Below are 23,252 nucleotides of genomic sequence, written 5' to 3' on the forward strand. Positions count from 1 at the left end.
GTCTCTCATGAATAAATAAATAAAATCTTTACAAAAAAAAAAAAAGTTTTTGTTTCGAAGAAGAGGCAGGAATCATTCGCTTCACAGCAAAAAAGCACCCGGCTCTCCTTCCAGGCTTTTTCCCGAAGTCACGTTGGTGTGTGCTAAAGGCAGTGTGCAAAGGATGCAGGGCAGTAGGGTGGCTGCCTTGGGGAGCTGAGTGTGAACACTAGACCTGCCAACGTGTTACCCTGGTGACCGGGAGCAATTCAGCTAACTTCTCCAAATGTAATTTTCTCTTAAGCAAAGTGAGATGATGATAGCACAGATGAAAATACAGGTAGAACACAGAGCAGAGAACCCCACACCAGGGGATGTCAGGTCCGTACTACTTCAGGTCAACTCTGTGCCTTCCCAGGACATCAAGAATCTCTTAGAAATGTTAGCATTAGTTCAGATCTGTTTGCAAGCAAACAAACCCAACATGAGCTAGTGGACTTTGACCACTGATGAGGCACTTACAAGGTGCAGGGTGAAATCATCTGGCCCCGAGGACTCAGACATATAAAACAAGGTTCATGCTCTCAGGAGGCCCAAAATCCAAAACGTGGGCTAGACAGGCTCTTATTTTTATCAGGACACATACTACATGTTAAGTCGTGGGGCCCACTACAAGGACACAGGGGAAATATACCCATACCTTGAGGCTCAGTACCTTCAAGACGAAGTTGGATGATGGGTCGGCATCCTTCAGGACACACCAGGCGTTCCACTTTCTACCCATTGGGTGTATCTTGCATCCATACCTCATTCCCCGAGATAGAAGATCCGATGGAGTATGACCACCCAATATTAAACCCAGTATGAAAGTTCTTATAAAGCCATACAAAGGCTGTTGACTCTCTAGTCACCTGGCCTTTGCAGGACTACTTTTGGGTCAAGACACCCAATGCTCAGTCCATGGCGTGAGTCGTAGTAACTTTCTGCAGAAAGAAACCTCAAAGCTTAAGGCCATTTATTATGACCATGCTGATTTCAACTCCCAGAGGCCCTCTCCCCATCTCCCCATGTAGCAGTACTCAGATTCTGCTTTAGAGAATTATCCCTTTCTTCGTGCTCTCTGACCCCAGTGTGGGCGCAGGACCCAAGACAGCAGTCAGTCACACCCTGGAATCCCAATGTTGAGAGAGCATTCTGGAACCACCCAAATCCTGGCTTTTTGTAGTCTGGTTGGATTCTCCCTCAAAAGGTCCCCCAGATTCATTTTCTGTGTGAGTGAGTCAAAATTGGTTCTGTTTCCTAAAGGCCTATGTGAAAGGCGCTGCGCTGCGCTGCTCAGCCGGCGGCCGTGGGTACGGTCAGTACTGCCCTGGGCAGAAGAAAGCCTACTGAGCAAAGAGTTCCATGTGGTATTCTGTCTTGGACAAGAGAATGAAAGACAATGTAAGGAAAGACACTGAGCCAGTGAGGAACCCAGAGCACCAAGGCAATGCTAGGTTTTGGTGAGGAAGCCCCAATTTGTATCTCTTCGAGGAAGGGCGTCCACAGGAGAAAGCTGACACTGCGCAGGCTCTCTTCTTCCAGCTGCAACCACTGGGCACTGCAGATGCTGGTCTCCTCCTGGGCCAGTAACCACACTCATGCACTCGATTATATTTTATTTTCAGAAAGACATCCGTCATTCCAGTTTGTCGCACAGATTATGTGATCAAGGGGTTTAAAAAAATGTTAATCGTGAAATCCCACCTTCAGCTGCAAACAGTCAAGCTAAGCTGTTAAAGACAGCCAAGATCATAAGAATACAAGTGTCCTTACATCTATTGGATCTTGAGAATTATTCAGCAACACCCACAAGAAAAGCAAACTCTACCCTCCTGAAAAGGTGTATCACTTTTTAGGAAACTGGGAGAGCTTCCAAAAGCCTCAACACTTGTGATTATGTTAATAACCCTGACAAACGTCTCCTCCGCAAACGGGGCTAAGTCAGCTAGGGGTCAACAGGCCTGGTGTCCGCAGGTAAAAACACACCCCCGTTGCTGTTTACGAGGGCATCTGGAGGTCCCAAGCTGCAGCCCCAGAGCTCTTCTCTGTGTTCATAAAGTACACAGACACAGAGGAAGAGACCCGACACCAGTACTACTTCAAGTAGGCACATTTAATGCTGCAAGTCATTTTTTTCTTAAAGGAAGTTTTCCTGATTTTTTTTTTTTAAAGATTTTATTTACTTATTTGACAGAGAGACACAGCGATAGAGGGAACACAAGCAGGGGGAGCGGGGGAGGGAGAAGCAGGCTTCCCGCGGAGCAGGGAGCCCGATGCTGGGCTCGATCCAAGGACCCCGGGATCGTGACCTGAGCCAAAGGCAGACGCCTAACGACTCAGCCACCCAGGCGCCCCTACTGCAAGTAATTTTTAACAAAGAATGTCCCAACGTTCTGTCTTTAACTGTGTGTGACAAAGCCAAGATACCCCACCAATCCGATACAAAAGTCAGGGGGGTAGTTTTAACACATCATTATTATATGCTGTTTGGTTTTTCTAGTGAAGACAGCAAAGCTCATTCACAACTGACGGACAGAGGAAAACTTGGGTTTTAGCCAACTGCTAGCTTTCGGAAGACAGACCTGGTGGTTCCACACCCTGCCATGTGGGAAGCTCCCCTCCTTCCCTGCCAGACACCTGCTAGTTGAGAGTACAAAGGTCATTGCGATCACACACACACACACACACACACCCCTCCTTCCCTGCCAGACACCTGCTAGTTGAGAGTACAAAGGTCATTGCAATCACACACACACACACACACACACACACACACACACACACACACCCGGCGCTGAGACTCTCGCTGCGCCAGACACCTGCTAGTTGAGAGTACAAAGGTCATTGCAATCACACACACACACACACACACACACACACACACACACACACACACACACACACACACACACGGCGCTGAGACTCTCGCTGCGCCTGACCGACAGCCCACACGTGGGAGCTTGGTCAGGCCGGCATGGCAGCATGGGGGGCCATAAAGGGAGAGGATGAAGGCATTCCCTGGGAGAGGCTGTTGAAAAGAATCCCCTGCCCCAGTCTCCCCCCCCGCCAGAAAGCACTGATCAGAGTATTTAGTAACTACCTCCCAGCCATCGGAGGGGAAATGACCGGGGCATGCAGAGAATCTAAGGTACTCAAGCTGTCACGGCGAGGCTACTCTTGCAAAGCCGAGGAAGAAGCATGTGACCTAGCTCAGATGGCGCAAGCTGCGCCCTTACGTTTTGTCCCTCCGATGGGTCTTCGCTGCCGGAGGAACTGGTCTTCAAAGTCTCTCAAGAGTCTCTCTCTTAACCACACGGCTCGAGCTAGTTTTAGTCTTGCCCAGCGGGATCCAGGTGAAAAATTTGGAAGGCAGCAGCCAAGGAAATAAGAAATATACAGAAACACACAGATTAGGAGAAGGCCTCCCAGTGTTGATTTAGAGACAAAGGGTCCAGGCTGCCACCAGCAGGGGGCTCAGCAGCAGAGCCTGGCTGCCGGCGCCCCGGGCCGCGGCGTTTCTGTTACACAGGTCCTGCTGGCAACAGTGGTACTCGAGCTTCCTCAGCCCTAAGGCTTTGGAGATGAAGTTGTAATTGCAATCATCAAACTTCCAACAGTGGTGGTAAAAAACGTTTGGCTCTGTGGGGGAAAGACACACACAAGGGTAAGCAAGCCCGTGGGTACAGTTCGGTACCTGCCTTTGACCTCTCGATTCTATTTCCTAGAACTTAGCTACTCATGGAAGTAGAGACTACTGGGCAACAACAGGTACCCTAGTTGGGCTAGGGAACGACCGAGCAAATGATGATACAGCTCAAGATGTAGAACTTTTCCCTAAAACCAAAGTTTCATCAGAGCCCGTAAAGTTTGTGGTGCAGTAGCCAATCACGCTGGTGTTTTAGAGGTTTGCTGAGACTTTTAAACCCACATTCCCTTTGATCCAACAATCCTATGTCTAGAATTGACTCTATGACGTTACTTGTGAAAAAGGTTAAGATAGATGCTCGAGAATGGTCACGGCATCACCATCTATCACAACAAGAAACTAAAAGACAAAAATCAGTCCATTACTTAAGAAACATTTGAAGAAATAAGGGTAGAGTTCCATACAATGGAAATCCAGGTAGAAAAGGAAGGACACAGGCCTCCATGTGTTGAGAAGTGGAGTCTGAGTTAAAAAAAAAAATGTAGAAAAATGGATAAATTGGACCCCATTAAAATTAAAAACTTTTGGGGCGCCTGGGTGGCTCAGTTGGTTAAGCGACTGCCTTCGGCTCAGGTCATGATCCTGGAGTCCCGGGATCGAGTCCCACATCGGGCTCCCTGCTCAGCAGGGAGTCTGCTGCTTCTCCCTCTGACCCTCTCCCCTCTCATGCTCTCTCTCTACCTCATTCTCTCTCTCAAATAAATACCATCTTAAAAAAATTTTTAAAAAAATTAAAAACTTTTGTGCATCAATGGGCACTGTAGAAAACAAAGACAACCCACAAAAAGGGAGAAACTGTTTGCAAATTATATGATGAGTCTCATATCCAGAATATAGAAAACATTCTTACAACTCATTAATAAAAATACAAACATGAGCAAAGGATGCAGAGATTTCTTCAAAAAAAGATATACAAATGGCCCATGAGCACATGAAAAGATGTTCAGTATCATCAGTCATTAGGAAAATACAAATCAAAACCACAGTGAGCTTCCCTTCACACCCAGCAGGATGGCTATAACGAAGAAACCGGAAAAGAACGAGTGTTGACAAGGAAGTGGAGAAACTGGAAACCTCCGTTCCCACCACTGGGGGGAAGCAAAATGGCACTGATACTCTGGAAAAGTCTGGCAATGACTCAAAAAGTTAAAAATAAAAGTTATAAATACCATATGATCCAGTAATTCCACTGCTGGGCATTTACCCAAAGAAAACAAAAACACTAATTTGAAAAGATACATGTACCTCTACGTTTATAGTAGCATTATTTACAATAGCCGAGACATGGAAGCAATCCATGTGTCTGTCCATCGATAGATGAATGAATAAAGATGTGGAACACACACACACACACACACACACACACAATGGAATATCATGTGGCCATAAAAAAGGATGAGATTGTGCCATTGGAGACAACATACATGGATGGACCTAGAGGGTACTATGCTTAGTACAGACTCAGGGTACTATGCTCAGTACAGACTGAAAAAGACAAATCCTGTATGATTCTACTCATAAGTGGAATCAGACCTATAAATACAGAGAATAAACTGGTGATTGCCAAGAGGGAAGGAGGGGGGCGGTTGGGAAACACAGGTGAAGGGGAGAGGGAGATCCAGGACTCCAGTTACGGAATGCATGTCACGAGCAGACAAGACTGTATAGGAAATAGAGTCAACGCTGCTGGTAAAGCGGGATAATGGGACACGTGATAGGTACACTTGTGAACACAGCATCACGCACACACCTGCCAAATGCCTTAAGTTATACACCTGAAACTACCCTAATATTGTGTGTCAACTATACCCCCCCCAAAAGAGTTACCATATGACCTAGCAATTCCACTTTTAGGTATGTACACCCAGGAGAACTGAAAACTACGTTCACACAAAAGCTTGTACACAAATGTTCAGAGCAGCATTATTTACAACAGCTACCAAGTGGAAACCCAGATGTCCATCGGCTGGTGAATGGATCAACAAAATGTGGTCTCTCCATGCAACGGAGTGTGACTCAGCCACAAAAAGGACTGGAGGTATCGACACATGCCCTGACATGGGTGAACCTTATCAACACTCTGCTCGCTGGAAAAAGCCGGTCACAGAGGCCACACCCACTGTATGATTCAGTTCACAGCTAAGTGTCCAGAACAGGCAAATCCCTGGAGATAGCAAGTCGATTAGTAACTGTTACGGTATATGGGAGGGAGGGGCGGGGAGTGACTGCTAATGAGTATGGGCTTTCTTTCTGGGATAAAAATATTCTGGAGTTAGTGGCGATAGTGGCGCAACCCTGTGAATATACTAAAAGCCACTGAACAGTACCTTGTAAAATGTACATTTTCTGGCATGTGAATTTTATCTCAATAGGATGGATGCAGACCAGGATGTAGAATGGGGGCCATATGCATAAATGAAGTGTGTGTCTGGGGGTAAATGCATTCATTTTCTTTGGAAAGATTCCCAAGGAGTTTTACAGTGTTGCCTTCCCAGAAGCCAATCTTTCATTTATATATTTCTGTATAGATTTTTTTTTTAAGTCATTGGATGGATTTATTTTCAAAATATTTTAAACTTCATTTAAATATTATTGGACTATTCAGTAATACAGGAAGAATTAAAAAAAAAAAAAAAACACGCCATTATGGTCCCAACTTTTGCACACATGGAAAAATAAAGGCCCAAAATATCTATGCCAAGTATCTTATTGTGGTTTTTCAATATTCAGAAAAATTATGTTAAGGGAAAAACAGTGTGCTGGTTGAGAGGCATTACGGTCAATTTTCCTCTCCAAAAATGCATGCCAAGACCACGGTGTGCTAGTTGCTGGAGACACGCCAACAGAGAAGGGATGGTCCTGGCTCTGGGATCACTCCCTTATCCTCTGTGCTGGAAAGAAAAAAACCCATACAGATGCCTATTTCCTTATTAAGGGCTTGTTGTAACTAACTTCATTTCATTCATAGCTGGGAACAAAACTACATTTATAACTGCAGACATAACTGTCCCATCCTCCCCCTCGGAGGGGATGAGCGCTTGGGTTGGATTTTAATGAAATCTGATGAAGTGGCAGAGGCCACAGACTGTTCTAGGGACTCTACTTTCTTGGGTCATAAGTATTTAAGTGGATGCTTCTACTACTGAACTAGAGGATGCTGTTGGATAGGACAAGTTACTGCTTTATGTAATCCTAATCAGGAATCGGAACTGGAAAAATATTCAAGTGACCAGAATTTTAATTGGGGGAGTCTAACAGCCTGGGGAAAGCAGACAGTTTATTAATAATTGCTACCAATGAATGAATCATTTACTCCATGGCCTGCAGTGAGCCAAGCACTCTACTTCAATGATCTCATTTGCATAACAACCTCCGATGGTGAGCTTCTCACCAAGCCACTAGCAGAAGTACCCAAATAAGGTGGATCAGAGTCCCCAGAATGTTAAGAGTCTCTCTGCTGGGCGCATCATCCCTGATCTCTTTGAAGACTTAGTTTGAATCTAACTTCACCAAGCAACAGTCCCTCATTATTCTTGGCACCTCTACGTGCGCCCCTTATTCATAAGGTCATTCGGGCAATGATCACTCAGTGCCGTCCCCAAAGGCTTATGCCACAGTCTAAGTCCATGGTTTACAGTTCTGGGACAGGCTGGGACACCAGTAAATAGTGGTTGAATGAACACCTAATACCTGCCTCCTCTCTTCTAGACTCTCTGTATGGCACCAACATACCCATTTTCTCCTCTGTCCCACTGACCCTGGGAGAGAAATATTCCTCTTTCACAGTGGGGGAGAGGGTAGCGTGTGGCTAGAGTCGTGGAATGATTTCTCCACTGGAGTACCTGACCTTTCACTCGTGTTTATGACGACAGTGTGCCCTGCCTCTCCCGGGAGACGTCCATCCCAGCTGGAGGGGGACTGAGGCGCTCTGGTAGGATCCGTCCTACTGTAAGGTCAGAGCGTCTGTATTTCCAGAACTGCTACCATCACATGTCAAGCTGAAGTTTTAGGACTTAAGTTCATAAGAAGAAAAATATTTAAGATTCAAATTATCCTTTAAAAAAAAAACAGATTTTATTCTTTAAAGGAGTCTGGGATTCACAGCAAAACTGAGCAGAAAGTAGAGTTCTCATTTGGCTCCCTGGGACCCCCTTCCCTACCCTGAAGAAGCTGTTCTTCGCGTCCCCCACAGAGTGGCCCACTTGTTACAACTGATGAACCTACATGGATTCGCCGTTACCGTTCAAAGTCCATGACTTACATTGGGTTCGCTCTGGGTGTCATACGGGGTTTGACAAATGCAGGACAAATATCCACCAATAGAGTATTATACACAGTTGTTTTATTGCCCTAAAATCCTGTGTTCCACCTTTTCATCCCTCCCTCCTTCCCGCTAACCCCTGGCAACCACTGACCTTTTTATGGTCTCCTAACTTCGCCTTTTCCAAAATGTTCTATAGCTGGAATGGTCCATGATGTAGCATTTTCAGATTAGCTTGTTCCACTTAGTAATATGTATTTAAATTTCCTTCATGTATTTTCACGGCTTAATAGCTCATTTATTTTTAGTCCATTTTCTAGATGCACTACAATGTACGGCTCGTTTATCCATTCACTTACCAAAGGACATCTTGACTGCTTCCAAATTTTGGCAACTATAAATCAGGCTGCTACAAACATCTGTGTGCAGGTTTTTGTGTGGACATGGGTTTTCAATCCCTTTGGGTAAATATTCAGTGACTACTGAATCATATGGGGAGAGTATGTTTAGCTTATTAAGAAACTGCCAAGCCGTACCATTCTGCATTCCCACGAGCAATGACTAAGAGTTCCCATTGCTCCACATCCTTGCCAGCATTTGGTGCTGCCAGCATCTTGGATTTTGGCCACTCTTAATAGGTGTGTCTTATTTGCACAAACCACTTTTAAAAGCTGAACAATTCATTTTAAGATGAATAAGCTTTGGGTATCTAATCTTAACAGCGTGGTGAGTCTAGTTACTAATACTGTATTACATTCTTGAAATTTGCTAAGAGTAGATCTTAGTGATCTCGTCACGCACAAAAAGGGGTAACTACGTGAGCTGCTGGACGTGTTAATCAGACCACTGCCATAATCATTTCCCAATGTATACAAATATCAAATTATCACACTATACCCCTCTAGTATTCACGATTTTTATCTGTCAATTATGCTTCAATAAAGTTGGAAACATTTTCCATAAAAGTTTACCAATCCGATAAGAAACACTGGGATTTGAGAGCTGGAAAAAAGATTCTGGCTCTACTCTACTTCTCTCTCCTCCTCACCTCTACCGTCCAACACACACATTTCATAAACCAAAAAACACAGGCAAAGAACTTACTGGAGGCAGGACAGAGATTGGAGTTCAGAGCTCCTAACTGCAAATCTAATTCTTACTCTACACATAATACTGCCTTTATTCTCTCATTTGGAAATTACACTTTTTGTAGTTGGGAGGGGTCCAAGAGACACAGATGATCAAGGTTAACTTGATGTATGTGCTCACATAGAACTGGTTTTCAAATATCTGTGGGACGAATGGCTACATTCTCTCCAGGGGGCTTACTGTGCTTTCGACATTAACAATGAATGATCGTGGTCCTCTGGAGGCAGAGAACCTGTCCGCCTCCAGAATCAAGGACCTCGCATACGTAGGGCTCAGAATGTTACCCACATTCCAGGACTTGACATCAAAATGATCAGATCGTTTACTCTGACAGGATAATTCTGATGTGTCCTTACTTATTGAGGGATTTCTCCTTCTAGGGAAATTAATCTTCTCCTCCTTTCTATCAGGTTTTCCTGAATCTGTGGGTCTCCCGAGCCTTTTATGAGTTTACCAGACGTGTGCAGCATTCCCTGACGATGCCCCTGGAGGGACTTTGTGGTAGAGGGTAGAAAAAAGAGAATAACCTTGAAGGGTGCTTTTATTTTTATTTCTTAGATGGTAACCATTACTTGTTGAATACAGGTCTCATGAGAACGAGCGTGGCACACATTTTTTCCCAGACCCTCATCATCCCATTACTCTGAGGAGACAGGGAAGGGGCAGGCTCTTACCGGAGTTGACCAAAAGACACGCATCAAGATTAGGCGAACAAACGGTGGTCTTATTGCACACATCACTGGCAACACAGGTGTAACATGTCAGGCTATGACCTAGAATCAAGAAGAAACCCTGTCAGTGCTTGTAAGATCTCCACTGACTTGCCCCTCCCTGCAGCAGAAGGGAGCCCACCATCGCCACTGGTATGAGGCCGAGGTCGGCAACTCATAGCCTGCTTCCGTTCCCGCACAAACCTGTAGCAGGTATGTTTTCCCAACCTCAAGCTACAGTTCCAACAGCATTTTTTGGACCCTGATACAAGTGCAAAAGGAATTTCCATATTTCAAAATCCACCGAACTGGGACACCTGGGTGGCTCAGTCGGTTAAGCATCTGCCTTCAGCTCGGGTCATGATCCCAGGGTCCTGGGATCGAGCCCCACATCAGGCTCCCTGCTCAACGGGAAGCCTGCTTCTCCCTCTCCCCCAACCCCTGCTTGTGTTCCTCTCTCTCTCTCTGACAAATAAATGAATTAAATTAAAAAAAAAAAAAACCCAAAAGCCCAAAAAATAAAATCCACATAATCATGCAATGGAGAAGTTTCCTCTTACCTTCAACTAGAAGTGATTAAAAAAAAAAGTGCTTAATCTGCAATGTAATGACATATTAAATGGAAACTATCAAGAGAAAAAACTAACAGAATTCTATAAATGCCTTCCAGGCCATGAATACGCTCTTTTTGATCACATTCTCCTAGACTGATACTCAGTTATCTGGCAGTACATATCTGTGTGAAAAGACATTTTCAAAGATGAAATATGTAAAATCTCATAGAAGAATGTCATGGTTAAACCCAGACCCAGTGTGGGTTTTATTTTATTTTTTTTAAAGATTTTATTTATTTATTTGAGAGAGAGAGAATGAGAGATAGAGAGCACGAGAGGGAAGAGGGTCAGAGGGAGAAGCAGACTCCCTGCTGAGCAGGGAGCCCGATGCGGGACTCGATCCCGGGACTCCAGGATCATGACCTGAGCCGAAGGCAGTCGCTTAACCAACTGAGCCACCCAGGCGCCCCAGTGTGGGTTTTAGAACCCAAGAGCTGACTTGTACTTCTAAGGCCAAAGCCTACATTCCTCACGCAGGGAAAGGAATTTTCCAGAAGGCCAGAAGAAAGTGGCTCCTCACTATCTGAGCACCACAGGAATCAAGCTCTCTGTAACATATAAAATGGCCATGCTTGCCTTCACAGGTGTGAAATCCCACCTAGCAGAGGATGCTCTGATTTGTGAAGGTTCCAGATGAACCTTTGAAATGTCAGTCCAAAAAACGCTCCCCCACCCACTTTGTTTGCAGATGACAGATGCCTGAAGAGGTGACGTGGCTCACCCAAGGGCACCGAAGGACACCCAAAGCAGCACGGCCGGAGCCAGCCCCCACAGCCAGGGGCCGGGCTCTGTTAGCCCACTCTGCCTCCTCCCTCCCAATGTTAGTTAGCGTTAAGTCGTGCCTGTGTGAGGGGGGCCACCATGAGAAGGGACAAAGATGCGATTTTTCTGCAGTCCCCTCCCTGTTCCAGATGTATACACCTGCGTGGGAGGGTAGGATGAAAGAGGGAAGAATATTCTAGCCTGGATACTGGGGAGGGCCATCTGAAAAGGCTGTTCTGAGGACTGACTCTTCTCCTGGCCACAGCCAGACCTCTTCTGGCTTCTTGACAGAGGAACCAAAGCTTGTGTGGGAACTTGTGTGGGGCAGATACAGCTGACATGTTCATTCGGTGTGCAGAGATCCTGTGTGCCTCATGCTAAGCTCTTGATCTTTGCAGAACTGTTATGACAGGTAGGCTCAGTGATCTCCAGCCCCATGTTTGAAGAGAAAACAGGACTAAAATGTTAACTAACTTGTCCAAAGTCTCACGTTACAAATGAGAGTTGGGACTCAAACCCAGGCCATCGGTGCTGAAACCCAAGCTTGGTTTAACCATGACATTCTTCTAACGGTCCAGAGCGGGAAAGAGAAGGAAAGAGCACAAACTGTGCAGGGATCTGACTCTGGGCTCACAGAGGTGAGAGGAAGACTCCCCTGCATTTTCCTCAGAGCCCAGGCAGCAGCCAGGACGCATCTCCCCTACGTGTGCTCGTGCTCCGGACAGACCCTGACTCTCTGTGGAAGGGCCGGGGACCTGTCACAGAGCAGCTGCTGGCCCCAAACCCAAGCCTGCTCCGTAGGCAGATGCCGGCTGCTGGAGCTCGGGCATCACCAGGCGATTCTGCCCACAGGGACTACACCTGGCAGAAGAACAGAGACGGTCACGTCGTGTTGTCACAGGCATGAGCCACATGAGCACCCGCCCCGGCTGGGAGTGACAGAGGTGGGCAGGGAGGGTCATGACGGCTCTTTTTTCTCTCGAAAGGGAGAGCATATTCAAATGTGTCCTTAGGCTAGTTCCTTCTTTGCTTCAGTTCCCTCAGCTGTAAAATGGAAAGAACAACCATGATCCCTCATGGGGTGGCTGGAAGGGTTAAGTGAGACCGGGCTTGGCACAGGCCCTAGGACACAGAAAGAATTCAATATATGGGAGCTGCTAAAGCTAATAATATCTAAGACATGCTCTGACACAGCAGAGATCTCTTCATTGCTCATTGCATTGCTACCTCCCTTTCTGCCTCTCCCCCACCAAAAAAACCCCTGAAAAACTGGCAGAACTAATTGCACAGAGGCAGAAAAAAAAAAAAACTGATCCTTATCATGAAGCAAAACAAGTAATACAGGTGGGGTTTTTTTGTTTTTTGTTTTTAAGATTTATTTGTTTGAGAGCGAGAGAGTGAGGGAGCGGGGCAGGGGCAGAGGGAGAGGGAGAAGCAGACTCCCCACTGCGTGGGGTGCCTGATGCGGGGCTTGATCTCATGACCCTGAGGGGAAATCAAGAGTCAGTCTAACTGACTGAGCCACCCAGGCGCCCCAGTAACAGAGGTGTTTCTACCATTACAGAACTAAGACTCAGGAACACACAACTACTGGGGAAGCAGTTCAGAGCAGACACTCGGGTGCCAGTCCATCTGGGGCTCAAATTCGGGCTGCACCACTTGTGTGTGACGTTTTACAAATTAGTTCACCTCTTTGGGCCTTAGTCTGGTCATTTATAAGATGATGGCAAAACCAGGAGCTACTCCATGGCACTGACAGGAGGATTCAGTAAGCGGGTGCGTACGAAACGCTGAGAAGAGCGGTCGGCACATGAGTGCCGTGAGCTAGCTGCCGCAGCTGCTCCTAGGACCGTCGTCCTCACCATCGCACGGTGGACGCCCCTGCACGGAGCTCAACACCCTAAAGATGGCTCCCACTGGGGTCCCCAACAGCTGGCGAGAGGGAGAAACTCCAGCTGCTGCGTGTACCTCCTGCCCTGCTCCCCCCGAGAAGCTACTCTGTCACCCAGGACAGGCTGTCACTCAGGAAGGTGCTCCAAGGGGGGCACGGCTGTAATGCAGGAGGGAGAGGTCACATGGCCCTGGACCTGTCACACTGGAAGGCCAAAGAAGCAAAGCCAGGTCCTAGATGGTCTGGATCCACGTCCCCTTGGGCACTCACCTGAATGGCAGAGGACAGCCAGGACAAGCAGCAGCAGGATGAATCCTCCTTTGCCTCCCATGGTGACTGTCCGCAGAATCTGGAAGGAAGGGACGCAGAGGGTTGTCATGCACCAACAAAGGACTGCTAAGGACTGCTGGCTATTTCAGAAACCAACAGTTGGAAGGCCTGGAGCCTTTAGGAAACACGGGGAAGGAGCTAGCAGAGCAAGAAATGGTTTGGGGTGCCATGAACCAAGGTGCTCTCCTGGTCCCTCCTCTTGCCCCCAAACCTCAGGTTACTGAAGAAATGCTCGCCATCCTGGTGGAAGGGGCAGCTACGGGGAGTCAACGCACACAGGGCCAAGCGTCGGCAATACCCGGGCCCTGCCCCAGCTCTCACCTAGGGCGGCCGGGAATAAACAGTTACCTTTGAATAAACCTCAGTCCATCCAAGCCGCAGTGGTCACGATCATGCAGTGGGGGTGGCACTCTGTTCCCCAAAAGGGTTGCTGAGTCAAATGAGAATGTGAGAAAAATACTTAATACAGCAACTACAATTCCCACTCTGCAGGCCCAGCCCCAAGCTGCTGGCGGAGCAGGGGGGGCCTAGCAAGGGCCACCTCTGCAGGCCATGCCACCAAGTGTGTCAGACCCAAGGGGTGAGTCTGGAGGGCACCAGCAGGCCTTCTGCAGCAGAACAGGAGGCAAAGGTTTAGCATGCACAGAAGCTCTGGCTCCCCACCATAGCCAGTGTGATGGAGACAGTGCCTTGTTCACCTTTCACCTGACAAGGAAGCCAGAACACAGAGAAGTTTCTCACCGTCTAAGTCTAAGCCACGAGTCTCCCAATCCTGCAGCTACTTCCCTGACCCCACCCCCTGAAACAAGGAGGCAAGAGCGCCTCTAAAGCAGGGTGCTCCACGCTCTCCTCCTCTCAGCCCCACTGGCCGGCCCAGCAGACAGCGGGGGCTCTTGCTGGGCGACCCCCCACCCCCACCTCAGTTAGGAATGTCATCCTTATACCTCTGAAGGTCATCTGCTGCTCAGAAATTGGCTGATCAGGGTCAGGGGAGGGTTGAGAAGCAGAAAGAACAGGTTCTGGCACTGCCCAAAGAAGAAAACACCGAGTAGGTCAGGCCCGGAGGAAAGAGACAGGTTGCTTTCTGATGTGTGGGGAACCAGGAAGAAAAATCAAACGGAGCCTGGCCTTTCTTTACAAGTAACCCCCACTTCCCTCCGGCGTCTTCAAAATCTACAACAGCCTCCGAATGGCCACCCCCCACCCCACACCGACCCTGCAGGGGGTTAGCTGCCCTCAGCAGCCCTGCACAGTGAGGCCGTGAGGGGAGCAGGGGTCACTGCCCCCCAGCCACATTTACCTCAGCTATGACAAGGGGCAGGCGCTGAGGTGCTTCCCAACACCGTGAGGATTCAGTGAGGTAAAACAAGCATGTGCTTGGGACACAGCCAAGCCCAGGGAAGTGGGGGATGTTACCAACCACAGACCTCCTGCCCTGACTCAGACGGGCATGTCTACTGCACCTCCCATTCCGAGGACCTGAGGATTCATGGATCTTTCCTCCTGGCCCCTGACCCTGAGAGGTGGGTGTCCTGAGGTCTCCGCACCCTAATGGATGGGAAAGAGCCCTCAGCACCTCCTGCTGGCACCCCGTGCCCTCTGCCCGGAGCCAGATGAGGGACACGAAAGAGCCCCATCCACTCTCCCCTCACCAGTGAGTGGACTGGGCCTCAGCACCCTGCCAGCTCCCTGCCTGGCTTCTCTCGCTCAGGAGTTTCTGGGGAGAGAGAATGATCTACATGCTCCAGTGAGACTGGGCTCAGGTCTGTGAAGAACAGCTGCCTGCGAGTGAGCAAGGAGGGGAAGGTATCCATCTGAGGTCCCCCCCCCGACAGGGGGCAGGAGCTACAAGGTAAGAATGGCTGCAACATCCAGTGTCCCCACTGGAGGACAGGACCAGCAGGGCATCAGGCTGGCGGGAACTGTGGCTCCAGGCTTGCCCTGGAATGGCCCTTAGCACAAATGACACCAACACCAGGACAAACAGGGTGGCACATGGAGGAGGGTTCCCGGATGGAGTGCATGAGAAAGAACCTCTCCTAGGAAAGGCACATCTTTTTTTTTTTTTTTTTTTTTAAGATTTTTTTATTTATTTGACAGAGAGAGACACAGCGAGAGAGGGAACACAAGCAGGGGGAGTGGGAGAGGGAGAAGCAGCCTTCCCGGTTGAGCAGAGAGCCCGATGCGGGGCTCGATCCCAGGACCCTGGGATCATGACCTGAGCCGAAGGCAGTCGCTTAACTACTGAGCCACCCAGGCGCCCCGGAAAGGCACATCTCTTAACAAAAGCAGAAAAGCCACAAGCTGGGGAAGGGACGGGCTGTCTGGTCTGGAGAGCTCGAACAAGGCCTCGGGCAGCCCTTCAGCCAGCCTGGGGATAGTGACACAGACCGCAGGGGACAGTGCCTGGCACTCCAGAAGGCGCGTCCCCCCCCGGTCTAAAACAGTCTCCACTGGACGTTTTAAATGATGCCCGTAAGTAAGCGTACGTCGGATGGTGGCCAAGGCACGAGAGCTGCTATGATTCTCCAATCCACCCAAGCCAAGCGCTTCCGTGCAAGATGTACCCAGAGGGCCTCAACACTCTCTTTTCCAAACATAAGAACTCACTGAAACAGCCAACAGTGAATTTAATGATTGGAAACAGACTAAAGTCTCTCTAAATAAGGTCCACAGAATAAAGACGGGTGAGCCTACGGGTGAGCCTATTTTGGAGTTGCAAAACTCACTTGAAGCCAGCCTTAGGAGTTTGGATGGGTTTTCCTGGGAGGTTCTGAACTTGACTCAGAAGTTCCGGGGTGCTCCAAATAGGCTTTTCATTGCAGGATGAGGTAAATACTTATTACTCACTCAAGGATACATACCTATTGTTTAAAATAGCAAAAATAAGGGGCGCCTGGGTGGCTCAGTCATTAAGCGGCCGCCTTCAGCTCAGGTCATGATCCCAGGGTCCTGGGATGGAGCCCCGCATCAGGCTCCCTGCTCCACAGGAAGTCTGCTTCTCCCTCTCCCACTCCCCTTGCTTGTGTTCCCTCTCTCGCTGTGTCTCTCTCTGTCAAATAAATAAATAAAATCTTTAAAAATAAGTAAATAAAATAAAATAGCAAAAATCTGGCAACAGACCTGGCTATAAGTAAATTAGCAAACAATTCCTTGTGGGGGAGTGCACAGCCGTGAGGAATGCCAGCCAGGGAAGGCTGCTCACAGTGTATTAAGGAAAAAGCCAGTCTAAAAATAGCTATAATCTTATTCCTTTTTCTCAAAGATACAATGCTTGGAATACCATATCACCTATTCTGAACATTTTTGGAAACCGTGGTTGACAGAATGGTAGAATTATTGGTAGCTTACTCATGCTGAAATACATTCTCTTAACAATAAACATTTTTATAGAAAGAGCCCTCAACACAATAGCAGGATAATAATGTACTTATGAACCATTTCCCTTGTAGCTTCTTAACTTTTTATTTTTCTACTACTGAACCTGATTAGGTATAAAACGTATATACCACCTTTCAGAATTGGCTTCTTTGAGGTTAAAAGGGTTTCATGTACATACACTCTCCTGCATCTGTGTGACAGCAATTATTTTAGTCATACTCTGTATTTGTAAAATTTGAGGCTTGGACGATTTTCTACCAGTCTTGAGAGAAAGAGACCTATGTTCTAATCCCACATTGCTGCCAACTTACACAACCTTGAAACAGTCCATTCCTTTACTTCCATTCCTCACTTGTGAAGGGATAATAATGACTTTATATAATGATAAAACATAAGAATGAGACTTGAAAAGTTTATAGCTTGATATGGACTAAAACATAGCAGGTTAAGGAAGAAAAAAGCAGACAAATGCACACCAACCTGATCACTATTCTTGATCTCAGGGTTGTAAGTTCGAGAGAGATATCAGAGGAACCTAAAACACTGCAAGGTGATTTACAAACACAGGCATTCCCGATCAAGTTCCTGAAAATGTTCTGACTAGCAAATTTACGGATAGTGTGACCCTATATTCCATTTCCCCCCTAGATTCCATCATTTTAAAAGAAAAACAAAGTCATGTTACTATCCATCCAAAGGCCCCAACCAGTCCTTTCAAATATCTATCTATCTAAATGATCCACAGGAATTTAAACATGAAGCATTTAACACACCAACTATTTCATGACGGAACTGAAGCAAACGAAAGAAATTCACTGGTGGGGTCTCTTTACTACTGTGAAGTATGTTCAGTCTTGACATCTATGCCCTGTTCACCCCACAACAATTGTCTATGAACCCACTGTGAGCAGGTGTCCTGCCAGGCGCTGCGTTACAGTGCCTTACCAGGCAAGGCCCTGCTCTTGTCTAGCAGAGGTGGACAGCAGCTCGTGCTAAAAACTAGGAAGAAAATAAAATAAGGGCACAGCACTGGTTCTAAATCTTCAGTGGCAGAAGAATCCTCTGGAGGGCGGTTAAGCACAGATGTTGAACCCCATCTAGAGGTTCTGAGTCTCCAGGTCTCAGGGTCCCAAGATTTTGCATTTCTAACCAGGCACACACTGAGAACCACTGGGTTAGTGAGTGACTTGGGACACGGGTGAGGCTACTCTAGATGGGGTTGGAAGCGTCTCTAACAATGCTTTGAGAGAAGCTGTCCGTTCTGATTAAATAATTAAAGGCTTCTCCTTTTACGGCCCGTGTGATTACACTGGGTCTGATGTCACCGCACGCCAGCCGTAAGCAAACACTTCTTTCTTTCAGTGAGCAAAAGGTATGGCCGGTTGCTTTGCTGGTGCTTGACGTATTAACTGCATTGAATCCTCACACAATGCTGTAAAGTAAATTTAATCCCTGCCTCCCTTTATCAAAGGAGGGAACTGAGGGTTGAGGAGGGGAATGAACTAAGGCAACAGTGGTAGGTAGGATAAATAACGCCTCTCCCCCTGAGAGATGTCCACACCCTAATTCCCAGTGCCTGTGGATACCAACAACCTTAGATGGCAAGTGACTCTGTAGAGATTAAGGTTACAGATGGTTCTGGATTATCCAGAATCACGTGGGTGATTACAATGAAGAGGATGAGGAAGGCAACAGGGTCTGTCAGAGAGATGTGAAAATAGGAGAAGCAAGAGAAGCACCTGGCTGCCTCAGTCTGTGGAGCGTGCAACTCTTGATCTCAGGGTTTTAAGTTCGAGTCCTATGCTGGGTATAGAGATTACTTAAAAATAAAATCTTGGGGTGCCTCCGTGGCTCAGCTGCTTAAGTGTCTGACTCTTGATTTCAGCTCAGGTCCTGATCTCAGGGTTGTGAGACTGAGCCCCGCATTGGGCTCCATGCTGGGCGTGGAACCTGCTTAAGATTCTCTCTCCTTCTCCCTCTGCCCCTCCCCACCCTGTTCACGCACTCTCAAAAAAAAAAAAAAAAAGGAGAGAGAAGAGATGAAGAGATTCAAGGAGGATGGAGCTCTCCTACTACCGCTGATTTTGCAGATGGATGAAGGGAGTCCACAGCCGAGGCATACAGGTGGCCTCTGGAATAGTCCTCAACTGACACATGGCCAGGAAATGGGGCCTCATCAGTCCTCCTACAAGGATTCTATTGTGCCAATAACCTGAATGAGCAAGAAATGGATTCTCCCACAGAGCCTCCAGAAAGGAACGCAGCCCCGGTGAGGCCCATGACAGACTTCTTTTTTTTTTTTCTAAAGATTTTATTTATTTATTTGAGAGAGAGAGAATGAGAGAGAGCATGAGAGGGAAGAGGGTCAGAGGGAGAAGCAGACTCCCTGCTGAGCAGGGAGCCCCATGTGGGACTCGATCCCGGGACTCCAGGATCATGACCTGAGGCGAAGGCAGTCGCTTAACCAACTGAGCCACCCAGGCGCCCCCATGACAGACTTCTGACGTACAAAACCGCAAGATTAATAAATCTGTGTTAAGCCGCTAAATTTGTGGTGATTTGTTTCAGCAGCAATAGAAAACTGGTACATAGTTCGAGCAGCATTTAAACCCAGGTCTGAGGTCTTAACCACAGTTAAACTCTCTGGAGGAGAGACTTCTTGTGAATTAAGCTTCTGAAATAAATTAGTTAAGCTGAGGCCACGGAGAAAAGACTCCACATCAGCACTGGTTCCGAGAGATTCACAAACACCCATCAGTTTGGTCACTGCTCCGAGAAGCGTGGCGCCTTAGAGGCTGATGAACTTTAAGGCTAGCAGTGTCCTCAAAAATAAAACCCAATGTGCTCATTTTACAGGAAATTCTTAGAAGCCCGGGAATGAAGTTACCTGTCCCAAGGCAACAAATTCTGGCAGAGCCATACGGGGTGGATTGGCTTCCATTCAGTGGGGGCTTCCCACCCACAAGTGACTTAGCATTACTGTCGGAGGCCTGAAGCTTTGCCCCCGTAACATCCTGGACACACACACTGCCTGCTGTGGTCATGCGTGCAGAGACGCCTAGCCAGAAAGCAGTTATTCAGTTCAGGGAAGTCATTACATCAGAAGGAAGAGACAAACGGAAAGCCGCCATCATAATGGTGGCCAGCCCCTCCTAGCCACCCTGAGGTCCTGCTGCCAGAGACAACCACCCCAAAACTCTCTAAACCACATAAATTGGCAGCTTGCCTGCCGTTTGTTCCAGGACCCCAAGAGCTATGGAACTTTCCAAAGAGGGTGTCCTTGGAGAGATCCTCCTCAAGGCCCTACCCTTTGGGATTATGCATGCACAGCCAATGGTTCAGTGAAGATGTTCACAAAGATCTGGGGCTTAGGTAAAAATATGTCTTCCCCATATTATGCTGCCATCAAAAAACAAGAAATCTTGCCATTTGCAACAGCGTGGATGGAACTAGAGAGTATTATGCTGAGCGAAATAAGTCAATCAGAGAAAGACAAGTATCATGATCTCACTGATACGACGAATTCTTAACCTCAGGAAACAAACTGAGGGTTGCTGGAGTGGTGGGGGTGGGAGGGATGGGGTGGCTGGGTGATAGACATTGGGGAGGGTAAGTGCTACGGTGAGCGCTGTGAATTGTGCAAGACTGTTGAATCACAGATCTGTACCTCTGAAACAAATAATACATTGTATGTTAAAAAAAAAAGATAGTAGGAAGGGAAAAATGAAGGGGGGAAATCAGAGGGGGAGATGAACCATGAGAGACTATGGACTCTGAGAAACAAACTGAGAGTTCTAGAGGGGAGGGGGTGGGGGGATGGGTTAGCCTGGTGATGGGTATTAAGGAGGGCACGTTCTGCATGGAGCACTGGGTGTTACATGCAAACAATGAATCATGGAACACTACATCAAAAACTAATGATGTGATGTATGGTGACTAACATAACATAATAAAATAAAATTTAAAAAAATGTCTTCCCCTTTGGAAAACCTCAGGCACCTATGGACTTGGCTTTGTTGTGGCAGCCTGGCCGAAGTTCAAGAGCTGGCCCGGAATTTTTAATCTGCTTCTTTTCAAGAGCTTGTACCTACCCGTAGCTGTGAAAGATGAATTTCATTACACACCTGCTCTCCTCATTTGAAAGCCCATTTTATGTGGGCTTTTATCTTTCAAACCACTCAGCATAATGGGCTGTTCGCCTTACAACAAGCTTCAGCAAAAGATTTCCTGTTTTTGTTTTGAAAATACAGAAGCCGCAAATTGCAGGCATGGGTGGAGCTCCGGAATACTCCCTACCTACCCTGGGGTTATACATTTCCCACCAGAGTAAATACCCACAGTTTGAGAAATGTTGCCACCCACCCTCAAGGAACATTCTGAGGTCTGTGTGGCTTCCTTAGAGAAATGGGAGTGAGATGGCCCCGTGGCAAACAAGAACAGCTGCTATGGGGTCATGACAACGGTCCGCGAAATATTAACAGCCACCGTTGTTCTCCACAAACAGGTGCCAAACTGATTTCCACGAATTATCTCCATTAGTTCTTATAACACCCTAGAAATTGAGGCCTATTATTTTACTGATAAGAAGATGCAGTTAAATACCTTGCTCAGGATTACCCAGCCAGTAAACAGCAGAGCCAAGGTTCAAACTCTGGTCCGTTGCCCAGGCCCCCGACCACTACCCTGTGACACATGAACTCGGTAGCGAAGTGCAAATTCACCACTTCTCCTCACGCATAGGAGGCTTCAAATCGTACTTGACTCTAAGTGGATTCCAGAGCCAACAGATTAAGCCAGACAAGGCAGGGCAAAGTGGTAGAAAAGAGGTGTTTCCCCGAGAACTGAACACCTAGTAATCTCTGGGTTAACTACCGTGTTTTAAGTCTCTCCGTCCATTTCAGAAATTGTTTATTATCACAAGCTAACGTGACAGAGGCGCTGTGTCTCTAAATCTGCAAAATGTATGGGCTGATTTGCTTAGAAAGAAGTAGCGGTATCGCAGTTGAGTAGGGGTGGGGAGCCAGGTCTCCGCTGGGATCCCCTGGCCTCTTTACGAGAAAGTCACCACCGGTAAGAACACGACTTTTAAAAAAAGAATCAGCTGGTCACAGCGGGCAGCGCCTTCAGAATGTACACAGCGGATGACCGAGAGTAGGGAAAACACCCTCAAAATGGACACGCTGAGCAAGGCGCGGGCGTAGCGCCTTCACGAGGTGGCCACCAGAGTGTACGATTTCACAAACGGGGCCACCCGCGGGCAGAGCGTCAAGATCCGCGGCCTGCGTTATCAGCGGATGCCTGCGCTCAGGGTGGATTGCGGCAGGCCCCCTGCTAGGGCCCATTTCCCGGACACCGTGCACTTGCGGCAGCGAGGGGAGAAACGGAACATGTTAACCTGGCACATTTCTAGGATCCGGGGAGCGCCTGCTTCTCATGAAACAACCACACACACCACTAGTTAACAGTTCTTTAAAATCCCGCTGTCACACTCCGGGAGGGGTGGAGCCCCTCCAAACGAAACGTCACACCAGACTTGGACTTAGAATGTCTACCTTTCGGCCCCGTCCTTTCCCCCGCAATTCCAGATTTGTCGGTCCCGACCAGGTCTGTTACCACTCGGCGGGGAGCGGGGAGCAGGCTAACCTCCTTTCAAGGCGCGACTTCTCCTCCCTAAATTACAACAGCTTCCCTTCAGAGTGACGCGAGCGCACGTGGTGGGGGTTTCGGAAAGATACTCCCGACGCAATGGAGGGCACCGCGCGCGGAATTTGCGGTGTTGCGGAAAGAGCGCCCTCTTCCTCCCCCCCTCCCCCCGCATCCCCGCGCTTCTCTTTTTGTCAGCAAAGGAAGCGTTCCGCCGGGCTCTCTGGGGAGGGGCTTCAGGGGCCGGAATGCTGCGGGCCGAGGGCCGCACGGAGGGGTCTGGGGAGGGAGGCCGAAGCACCTCCTTCGGTCCGGGGTCTCCGCCGGCCCGGGCCCAGACGCCGGTGAGCGCACGTACCGGCTTAAGGTAGCTGCGGCCGCAGGCTGGGGGGTGCGGCTCGGGCCCTCCCCGCCTCGGACCTTACCTGCCCGCACCAGGGGTCCCGGGGCTAACACCACGCGGCTCGCGCGCTCCGCCCCGCGGGTCTTTATAGCCTGGGTGGGCGGGACTCCGTCCCTTCCCGCCGGCCCCACCCCCGCCGAGGCTCCTGCTGGGACCTGGTGGCCGCCGGTGTGGGAGTCCAAGGTCACCCCAGTCCTAGCTCGGTGTACAGACCCTTGGCACTCACCGCGCGCTCCCGAGCGAAGGCCCGGCAACCAGCTCTGGCCAGGCAGCTGGGCAGCCACTCCTCGCAGGGTGACTCAGGCTCTCCGCCCAGGTTCAGAAAAAGACCGTACCACGAATAGATTAAGACCTTTAAAATCCCTGGAACGGAAAATTTGT

The 23,252-nt window shown here is 48.3% G+C and overlaps 1 protein-coding gene across 5 annotated transcripts; it reads right to left on the reverse strand.

Annotated features, from left to right (window-relative positions):
• Positions 1 to 1,619: 1,619 nt before the first annotated feature.
• Positions 1,620 to 23,252, reverse strand: CD59 (CD59 molecule (CD59 blood group)). 5 transcript variants are annotated; one of them, XM_035722974.1, is made up of 5 exons: positions 23,098 to 23,170; positions 13,793 to 13,874; positions 13,385 to 13,463; positions 9,812 to 9,910; positions 2,230 to 3,660 (listed from the first exon to the last, which is right to left on the reverse strand). In XM_035722974.1, exons 3-5 carry the CDS (start codon positions 13,443 to 13,445, stop codon positions 3,458 to 3,460), a joined length of 363 nt encoding a protein of 120 aa, XP_035578867.1. In that variant the 5' UTR covers positions 13,446 to 13,463; positions 13,793 to 13,874; positions 23,098 to 23,170; the 3' UTR covers positions 2,230 to 3,457. The 5 variants fall into 5 exon arrangements, with proteins under 5 accessions (XP_035578869.1, XP_035578870.1, XP_035578867.1 ...); XM_035722973.1 differs by lacking the exon at positions 23,098 to 23,170 and adding an exon at positions 22,894 to 23,043; XM_035722976.1 differs by lacking the exon at positions 13,793 to 13,874 and having other exon boundaries at positions 1,620 to 3,660; positions 23,098 to 23,252.

Source organism: Zalophus californianus, chromosome 11 (genome assembly GCF_009762305.2).
Source record: "Zalophus californianus isolate mZalCal1 chromosome 11, mZalCal1.pri.v2, whole genome shotgun sequence".
Lineage (NCBI taxonomy): Eukaryota > Metazoa > Chordata > Mammalia > Carnivora > Otariidae > Zalophus > Zalophus californianus.

What these genes read in the sequence shown, in the direction of transcription:
- CD59 (XM_035722976.1), bottom strand. Translation starts at nt 13,445, where the DNA reads ATGGGAGGCAAAGGAGGATTCATCCTGCTGCTGCTTGTCCTGGCTGTC. An exon ending in GGCTGTCCTCTGCCATTCAG is followed by an intron (nt 9,911 to 13,384) that starts GTGAGTGCCCAA and finishes TCTTGATTCTAG; the next exon opens with GTCATAGCCTGACATGTTAC. An exon ending in GTGTCTTTTGGTCAACTCCG is followed by an intron (nt 3,661 to 9,811) that starts GTAAGAGCCTGC and finishes TTTCCCCCACAG; the next exon opens with AGCCAAACGTTTTTTACCAC.